Raw genomic sequence first — 10,794 nt, forward strand, 5'->3', positions numbered from 1 at the left:
TATGATTCCCTCTTTTTCTTACGAAAATTGATTGTAATTCTCAGCTGTGTAGAAACAGACAAGACTGAAATCTCCTCGGTCCAGTTTTAACCATGCAGTTTATCGATTGGTCGAAATCTCCAGCAACCTAAGAAATATCACGGATTGCACGAAGTAATCATGATGATGCCAATCTCAAATTCCCATATAAGACGCTTTGGCTACAGCTTTCATCTAATGTACTGGTGTACATTAACAATAATTTAGTGACTTTTACTTACTTATTACGATCAATTCAATTCATTAATTTATTAAAAGAAAGATGTAAATATAAACAATAAAATGCTTTCTTCGGTGATACATGCGGGCTATAGAGACATTCACATTACAGAACGCGGGTTACGTTAATTTTTTCGGTATTGATCGCTACCTTTTGTTTATGTTTATTGTTTAAACATACTTATACACACCTAATTAAGTGTATCAAATACGACAGACCAACTAAATACACCCCCCCCTTTCAACGTACTGAATCTACAATTCTATTCAATCGCTTTGTAAGTTCATGCGTACCGTTGTATTTTTGTGATGCGATTTTTATAAACCATAATCGTTGAAATCATTAATTATATATAAGAATTATTTACATTTTTTTTTTCAAAATGCAAGATTGCATGTAACTTTAAATAAGACTTCTGCATTTATTACGTCCATTTTTTTTACACTAATCAATAGTACAGTGCCGATAGACGTAGCTTATATTCAGTGAGTAGTAACATTTTTACATGTTGACTTAATTTAATTTTCTTACATTGTATTATCGATGTTACAAGATGAATGAATTAATGTATCTCTGCATTAATTTACTCTCTCTCTCTCTCTCTCTCTCTCTCTCTCTCTCTCTCTCTCTCAATATGAATACGAATATCGACCGAGTGATTATCAATTTAAAAAAAAAGATGAAAAATTAAATAAGAGTCGTTTATAGAGTGCATACAGTTCCATAAGGTATTCCGAAGTTTTTAAGAAAGATCGCGATTCTCGGATTTTTTTTTTTTATTTTTTTTTGCTGTACAAGTACTAGTGTTGCACATCTAGTGTTTAAATTATATTTATCGATAAACATGAATTGTTTATTCGTAAAACGGCAATTTTTTCGACTTGATATCAAAAGTATAGTAGTATGATGACTGCATTTACCAACCTGTTTAGTTTTAAGGAATTTTGAATCATGTACGTTACTGATTTGAGATGAATATTGATAATCATATAAAAATGCTAGAAATCCATGAAAATGTGGTGAGTTTTCAGGCATGCTTTGATTGATTTTTATTTTAATTTTACGTAAAATAGCTCAAAAAGTACACACAACACGTACACAAGTTTTTCAATCGTACAGGCGGATATAATTTTATGTTGTTTCATTAAAGGCACTTTACATGAAAATGTCACTAAGAATAAGATTTTTCCATGAAATCAAATGCGATACATCAGAGTAGATTTTTACGCTGTGAAAAAATTCTCAAACTTTTCGAATCCGTTAGTTACATGCGTTTTAATTTGTTAAATAATTTCAAAATTTGATCGCAACTTCTTTTGTAATAGAATTATGCGAGAATTTATTTTGTATGTTGGTCGTAACACTATAATTGAGACATAGCCGCTTCTCTCGTGTTCCTTCTGACTTATTCAAGAAGTGGTGCAGAATCGTCTCCCGTGAAGAAATATTTTTCTTTTGAAATATTTGCCTTGTATTGTTTCACAGTAATTACTGCGCAGATAATTGTTTGATTTGAAAAATACTGCTCTGCATCGATTCGGTATGTCTCAGTCTTCAACCCCTCTTATCAACAACGAGTATGCAGCGTAGTTTTTGTTTTTCACTTAAATAAATCATACATGTATTGCTAGTGCAAACAAGAGTACTTTATTAATGATCATCGTAAATGAACGATCAGTCGCATTCAATCATATGCAATAAGTAAGCGTATGCGAGACGGGTTTTTTGGTTTCGATTTATAAAAAAAACTGATATCGCAATTAGAGCATATACATGTAGGTGATTTCCAAATTAGAGCATATTTTCATCATACAGCAGAATGGAAAATATGGTGTTTAAGTTTCATAGCTGATGCAAAAGCAGCATTTTTATGATATTTCAGCATCAAACTGTGTGCAATATTACGCGTTCGAAATGTGTAGATATTGACGTTACATGTGTATATTTCATTAATTAAATGTTAATTTTTCAAATCAACATGTTATATTTGATTAAAAAAATATTAATCGCGGTATAAAAACAAGGCCAGACTCTAGTTATTCAAAAAGAACAACACAGACGCAGAAAAAAAAAGAAAGAGCAAATAGAAAAACTGCGTTTACAATGCCGCTACTTTGACGTCGTTTTCTGAGCATTGTGACGTCAAAAGATAAGGGCCCTTTTCTCATGACGGCAGTCAATTAACATTTACAGTACATTGTTCATTCCAAATGTTTGAAAAACCACACTTATCAAAAATTGAATGTATACAATCAATCCATGGGTTTTTAGAAAAGTCATTATTACATTGACTCAATAAGTACTAGTATTTGTAAAGTAAATGAACAATTTTATTTTCTGGCCCGGTGAACAATTTTGCCCAGTATGAAACCATTCTAGTATATATATTAACAGATAACGGAAACCTTCCGGTTTCTCAATAAACCATGTATGATGGGGTACAGCTTTTTAAATTCAGTATATGTTTCAAAAATTTCAAATGAATACGTTCTATAATTTCTATGTTTTCAAAGCCCCATACTTCACATCCGTATAATAATACCGGCGTTACTACTTTATCAAAAAGGTCTAACTGACAATCGACAGGTAAATTAAATTGCCTTATTTTCCTGATGACCCCATACATAGCCTTCTGTGCATGTTCACATAGATGTGTTTTTGCGTTTCTAAAAGACCCTGAACGTGAAAAATCAATTCCAAGGTATTTAAACTCTTTCACATTTTTAATTATTTCATTTCTTAAGTAAAATTCCCTTTTTAACATTGGACCTTTAGAAAATACCAATATGTTTGTCTTATTTATATTAACCGTTAACTTCCATTGCTAACAGTATAAATGAAACTCGTTCAGAGCATTTTGTAAATCATCAGGCGTTTCAGCAAGAATTACAGTGTCATCAGCATAAAAAAGAATACATAGTTTAAAATACATAAACAGTTCATCCTCCATAGGTTTGATAACACTATGTAACCCAATTATGTTTTTATCAATCAAGAACTTTTCTAAGTCATTAATATATAACGAAAATAAAAATGGCGACAAATTTTCACCTTGGCGTACTCCAACATTACAGTTGAAAAATTCGGAAGATAAGCCATTCATACTCATTTTTTACCTAACTTCCATGTACATGTTTTTAATATAATTAAAACATTTCCCATTTATTCCATTTTTGATTAACTTGCTCAAAAGACCATTTCTCCAGACAGTGTCGAATGCCTGTTTAAAATCAACAAAAGCACAAAAAAGTTTTTTCTTCATTGACATAAGAGTATGGGATAAAAACTGTATTGTTATTATATGGCCTAGAGTTGAATAATTTTTTCTAAAACCTGCCTGGCTTTCGCTGATAACGTCAATCTCTGATGCATATATCTCTAATCTATTGCTTAATATACGTAAAAAGTTTTCCTAAGCAACGTAATAATGTTATCGGCCTATAGTTCTCAGGATGTGTTGGGTCGCCTTTGTTTTTATAGGGCCTATATGGGTTTCACAATACCTACAAGCCATTCATCTGGAATAAAACCATTGTCAAAAATAATATTAAACAACTTGTTATATAAAGGTAGAAATAAAGAAACTGTTGCCTGAATGTGTTCATTAAACACCTCATCATACCCAACGGCTTTATTATTTTTGATAAAAAACCACTGTATTCTATATTCTATTCTATATTGGGTTCATCGTCATTTTCACAATCATTAATACCTCTTAAGTAATCAAACATATTATTAATATCAACAGCACACTTATTCGATGATTTTGATGTATTCAAGATTTTCCCATATTCCTTGGAGTTTGTAGAGCGCAAGTTCTTAAGTTTTCTAGTTAAATCCGTTTTATAACCTTTGATGCATTTATCTATTGTGTGCTTGTATTTTTTACTCATTTTTTTAAAGGTTATCTTTGTTTTCAGATGACTGACATTTTTTATGAATACGTTTAGCCAAATGAAAGTTCTTCCTTGCTGCTCTACATTCTCCATTGGACCATGGTTTCTTGTTCATTGTATTTGTATTATCCGACGAAAAGTTTTTATTATATTTTAAACCAAATGTTATTCTAGCTGCTCTAGAAAAAACATCACATAATTCCATGGTAATATTGGTAATATGACCTTGGCTAATGTTCTCGCCAAGCATTGACAATTCGTGTAATTTGTTATCAATAGATATTACAGCTGATGTATCGATATTGTTACAAAAGTCGTCCGCTTTACCTGGACACCATAATTTCACACTTGAGTGATTTTCACCTATACAACTGTGGGTTGGTTCCTTATTACAACATGAAAAAGAAAACGATATAGGATTGTGTACATCTGAATAAAAATTGCAAAAATCAATGACATCAAAGTTCTGTAAAATTCTAAATACATTCGTAGTTGCTAGAACGTAGTCCACAGTACTACTGTTTTCCCAAGTTGTTTCAAAGACCAATGCCCGTTCAACAAAATCGGGTTGAAAAATATCTGTACATCCATTTAGATGCGCTAAAAAATCATCAGAAATAAAGAAATCAATCAACTGTCCAACCCTGGCATTTAAGTCACCCATAAGACAAAAACATTTAGATTCATTTGTAATATTAATTAACTCTTGTTCTATTTCTATAAAACAGTCGGGTGATGCATATCTACTACCTTCATGCGGTAAGTAAACAACGCCGCATAATACGTCGTCAGTGGAGTTTAGTAACATTTTGTCTATTTTAAACCAAAACACATATTTACAGTCTGTGTTAATTATTTGTATATACTTAACAATGTTATCCCTGACCGCCAAGATGATTCCACCAGAGCGGGTATTTGTAAGTTTACGTCTGTTTTTCATGAAGGTTACATATCCTGGTATTTGAATATCATCACAGTCGTCGGTTTTGGTTTCAGTGAGACCTAGTACATTATAATTCGCAATAAAGTCTGTAAATTCTTGATAATTTAACTTATTTTATACACCACATACATTTAAGGAAAGAAACTTAAGATCACTCGTCGCAGTCCGTTCTCCCGTGGGTCCCTATCTACCAGAAGGAGTTGATCCTTGGCGTTGTCTTTTGTTTGGCTGTCGGTCACTTCGGGGTGTCTGTTGACTCGCATGGCTTGGTCCAATCTGTCGCGTAGATGCAGTTTGACGGGCGGATTCCATAGGTGGAGTGTAAATCTCTCCCTCAATGTACAGGACATCGCGGACGAGCTTTGCGCGTTTTTTCTCTTTCTTGGCCTGACGCATGACAGGGTAGAACTTTTTTCTCCTCTCCTCAATTTACGGGGGATATTGTTCATTCAACCAGACATTTGATCCTTTCAGCTTCTGTGCCGCATGTGTTCGGATGAACTCCCTATCCATGTAATATGTAAATTTGGCCACAATATTTCGTGGGTGTTCATTAAATTCGTTCCATCTGCCCATTCTGTGAACACGTTCAAAAGAGATTTCGTACTCGAGCTTGTATTTTTTCTGGAGGAAATCCTGTAGCAGGGCCTCGGTGTCTTCCCCTCTTTGTTCCGGGATTCCTGAGAACACGAGGTTATCCCTCATGGACCGCGCCTTGAGATCCGTCACTGAGTTTTGTAGCTTTTCATTAGAGTTTTCCATTCTTTTCATTTTATCAGCTATAATATTTTCGGAAAGTTGTTGTTCTTGTCTGTACTGTTCTAAGCTTTTCCTATTCTTGTTTATTACGGTTCTATTTGCTTCTGCTGTTTCCTTAACTGGATCGAACACTTCTCCTAAGGAGCTCACATTGGTTTCTAGGTTTTTGAAATCGGATTTCACACTTTTTACATCATTATCTAGCTTCTTTGCGCGGGATTCCATTGCGTCAATAGAGCCCCGAATTTCTCTTAAAGACAAAATTTCTCCCTCAATCGTGTTCAAACGATTTTCTAGATTATCGTTTTTTAATTCAATGCTCGTAAGTTTTGGTTTTGTGTTCATTTGGAGTATGAGGGTATGTATAGATTCCAAAGTCACATCACCCTGAATATTTACTGTTGGCTGACCATATATGATTGAGTGACTTTCCTCAAGAAGTTTTGAAGTGTTCATTTCAGACATTGTTCAGTAATAGTAATTCACTTTAATGCCAGATTGTAATAAATTGCATTTGTACAAATTGATATCAGTCTACATAAGTCTACATAAGTTTTGGGACACAGGTTTCGAGACCACGGATCGCTGACTACTACACTATTCAATACGGCACAAACAAGATGTGGGTGAGTTGATCTCACGGACACACACACACAAATAGATATATGTACTTGTGTAAAAAGTTTTTGATAACATAGGTAGTTCTTACAACCTAAATAAATTCAATAGTTTCAACAGAGTTGGGTCCTCCTTCACAAGACTTATGCATATGCAGAGTTACAGTTCTCTAATAGCTGTTTAAGACTTGTTTTTTTTTTAAGTTTTCACCGGAGCCCAAAACAACAACGACTTACCGGCTCGATGACCTCTGACTTAATTTATAATGTATTTTCATTTATGCCCTGGCAGAAAAAAAAATATTTATCTACCTACCTACCCAACATCAAAATTTAGGGTCGGGTTAGGGGAAACAATGATATTTATATTGATGGCCTTGTCTTTGTTTGTTATGCTTATTATAACAATTTTCCAATAGAAAAACTATGATTAAATTCCTTCAATGGCAATCAAACTTATCCTCATAGCTCTCTTCCTAAAATGGACATTCTTCTTAATCATGTCAGTTTTGAATATTTTCACTATTCTTAACAACCAAAATGAATTTGAATTACCTTACCTATGTTGGGTACCTATTCATAAAACTCTTTACAAACAAAGATACAAAGCGGGTTCCAGTAAATGTTCCACGAAGCCTCTTTGTTTACTTCTTACCAAAATATTAACAGCAGTAAAGGAGAAAATTCAAGACTACTCTCCAACAGTATGTTCAAGAAGCGGTGAAAATCAGATGTGGATATTTAAGAATTCCAAAGAACTTTTAGAAAATTGAAAACTCAATAGCATCAACACTTACACTTTAATTATAAAACTATCCTCACAATAAATTGAAGTCCAGGCTCTTTGACATGATTGATAGCTGCATTTTCAATAAAACTGGATCACGTTTATTTACTAGCCGTGTCATAGGTCATTTGAAAAACTATTTAGAACTCTGAAGTGGATATTAAAAAGATGATTGAGTTTCTAATAGACAACATCTATGTATTTTTTTGGAAATCAGGTCTTCTAACAATATGTAGAAATTTTCAAGGGTACCAATTGCGCCCCATTGTTAGCAGACTTAGTTTGTATTCATATGAAGCAGAATTTATTCAAAATTTGAAGGAAAAAAATAATGACTTGCTATGACCTTCAACTCAAAACTCAGGTATAACGACGACGTAGTATCAATTAACAATTGTTATTTCCAGACTTACGTCGACTCGATATATCCAAGTGAACTTAAAATCATTTGTTTCATATTTTGATATTTTACTGGCGAGGGAAATTGACTGTAACCTAAAACAAAACTTTTTCATAAACGTGATGACTTCAATTATGTAGCAATATGCCTTCTTCCCCTGCATAAGATTGAAGTTTTTATCTCTCAGTTAATTCGATATGCCAGGGCGTGTTCAACGTACGAACAGTTTCTAAGGCGAGGCAAACAACTGACAAAACAGGACTATCAACAATCTCGAGTGAAATCATCTTTTCGTAAGTTCTATGGTCGATTCAACGACATTGTCAGCAAATGCAATCTTTCACTGGGTCGCATGCTTACTGACGTTTTTCCTACTAATTGTTTGACTTTAATCAATAACCTAATCGTCTACGGACGTTTCAGTTTTTCCCGATACGACAAAGAGGACACGGCGGGTTGGACCGGTCAGCAGAGGATGTTTACTCCTTTATAGTACCTGATTCTACCTCTCATTTATTTAGAGGTCAGTGTTTGCTTTGCCTCTGTTTTATACTTTTCCTTTAGACTTTTGATTTTGAACACTGTTCGTTAATACCATATGCTATTGATGCTTCACTATCCCAACTAGTACATGTAATTAAGAAAAAAATATATAGCAATTTAATTAAGACACCAACAGGCTTAAGCAGTCACTTTTTTGCATAGCTCATACAGACAAATCTTAAATATGGTACACAGTGTTTTAAACTCGTCACAAAACGAGCTAGACACTCAGGGCGGATACCTAGTATAAGTTGTCAGCCCTGCGAAAATTCAATCAGCTCTGAGAAAACGGTCAACATTTGTTTATTTTTTTCATTTGCAAAAATCTGTTGTTTTTTTTTCATTTCATGTTGTCATAAAATTTGTTGTTTTTTGGTTGTTTTGTTATTACCCACTTTTGTTTTTAGGGCTTGATAGCCCTATTTTATGCCGTAGCACGTCTAGGGACTCTACCTTGCCATGCTCATGCGTCTAGCATAGTCTACGTGAATTAAACGCTTGTCTTGATTGTTGTTCAATGACCATAAAAAGAGAGATAGTGTGACTAGAATCAGTTAAAAATTCTTAAAACCCCGATCTCGATATCATGTTATACACTTTTCTTTAAAATAAACCACGTCCTGTCGAGCGCTCGTAAAAAAATTTGTTCGCCCTTGCAAACAATTCTGCATCTCAGGCTGTCAGGATGGCGATTATTACAAACACTAGAGGTACATGTAATGACTGCCCCTTCCTCTACAAGAAATATTGCAGTAACCCGAGTTTTATAGGAAACGCGCCAAAGGAAAAATAATGGGACTTGAAAAGTGCCTCTTAAAAACAAAAGAAGCTTAAATTCAATATATAAGAAATTCCACCTGCCAAGCGGTTTTTTCAGTGCCAAATGCCCTTGTAAACTGACCAGGAAACTTGTATTCTAACTATTAGGCTATTCTATCCGGCTATGCAACTTAATTTAACTTGGTCAAACAATTTGACACTTGACCGCGCATGTCTCTTGTCATAACACAGTATTGTCCCTAGATAATAAATTAATATCATTTTTAATGTTAAGCAAATCTTACAGAATATACACCACAGTGTGTTAGTGTATTAGATTTAATTAGACCACAGTGTGTTAGTGTATTAGATTTAATTAGATTTATTAAATTTCTATGCAACATTTCTGCATTCAATAATCATTAAGATTAATGTTTGACCAACACAATTTCAGCTTTTAGTACTCATCCTCAAAATTTCTACACACTGCATCTTCTCTCACAGAAATGTAAGGCGACCAATAAAGTGGCATTTATTAAAAAACAATGTACCACACATCAGTGGTTTTGTTTTACTAAAAAAGTTTATCTGGCTATTTAGAAAATACAAACATTGTCTGGTTGTTTTGTTTTATAAAATAAAAAGATATGTAGAGCTCTTTTAACCATTTGACCACAGATTTAAACTATTTACAACAAGCATATTAGAACAAACACGGTCAGATAACTCCATCCACTATAATGCACTGGTGGCCCTAATATCGCGTTTTTGTCTTTCTGAATTTGGGCCCCACCGGCACTTCCAAATCCCATATAGATCTCAATTAAGGGGGTTTGAGTCCATAAAGAAGTAAAAAATTACCAAACACGATACATGCATCGCGTTTTTGTATTTTATTTTGATACATGGGGCGTATAAAGCGTACTTACTTACAACAATTTGCGCAAAAAATATTGATAAGATATGGTTTAAATAAATGGTTATATTTTATTTTGTTTTTTCAGTTTTAATTTCTTCAAAAAGCTACACTTTTAATGATTGAGCTTATTTAGTGCCTAAACAGGGAATATGAAGATGAATTTTTTTTTTTCAATTCTAACAGTATGATATAAAGACAAAATTTATCAAAGTTACAACAAACAACATCAACTTAACAGATAATATGAACAAAATAAATATTTCATATTTCTTAGTATCATTTAATAACGATTAAAATATCACAGCTATAGTTTTAACAACTTCACAGTTTTAAAAAAATTTAACAAATTTTCAATACGTAAAAGAGCAAATTCCTCATACCTAATCTGATTCTGAATAACTGTAGATGACTATTCATCTCTTAAGGGGTTTGGATAGTTTGGAAGAGAACTTAAATATAACATTGCCAGATCTCTTTCTCCCCCCCCCCCCCCCCGAACTGCCAAAGACACGCTCTTTCATTATGGGTTGATTTTTAAAAGAACTTATTCTATTCAGTGTTTGATGAATAATGTCGTAAATGTCTGATGAAGGCACGTCACTGGTACATGTAGACGGCAGAACTGAGCTATATCTATCAAAGGATGAAGAGTCTGAGAAGCGGTCGACTCTTGTGACTGGAGGTTCCGAGCTCTTTGATGAATAGTTTGTAAGACTAGAAGACATATGTCTTTGCTTTTCATCGGAAGCAATGCTGTAATTATTAATAGCAAAACCATTCTTACAGCAGGACAGCTGCTGAATTATGGTTAGGGACAACTTCAAGTATTAAGGATCTAATTGCCGTCTTTTCTGCTCTGTAATTTACTTTTCTTTCTTGAATTCCACCTTCCTCGCACATGACCTTCAGGGT

At 33.7% G+C, this 10,794-nt stretch overlaps 1 protein-coding gene across 1 annotated transcript; it reads right to left on the reverse strand.

The window, feature by feature from the left end:
- Window positions 1-5,527: 5,527 nt before the first annotated feature.
- Window positions 5,528-6,082, reverse strand: LOC128169747 (uncharacterized). The gene has a single exon (XM_052835834.1). The coding sequence runs from the start codon at window positions 6,080-6,082 to the stop codon at window positions 5,528-5,530; it is 555 nt and encodes a 184-aa protein (XP_052691794.1).
- Between the last annotated feature and the right edge of the window lie 4,712 nt (window positions 6,083-10,794).

Source organism: Crassostrea angulata, unplaced genomic scaffold (assembly GCF_025612915.1).
Source record: "Crassostrea angulata isolate pt1a10 unplaced genomic scaffold, ASM2561291v2 HiC_scaffold_204, whole genome shotgun sequence".
In the NCBI taxonomy this organism is placed as follows: domain Eukaryota; kingdom Metazoa; phylum Mollusca; class Bivalvia; order Ostreida; family Ostreidae; genus Magallana; species Magallana angulata.

Bases quoted from the DNA above. Each gene is read 5' to 3' on its own strand.
- LOC128169747 (XM_052835834.1), bottom strand. From the start codon at position 6,082: ATGGAATCCCGCGCAAAGAAGCTAGATAATGATGTAAAAAGTGTGAAA.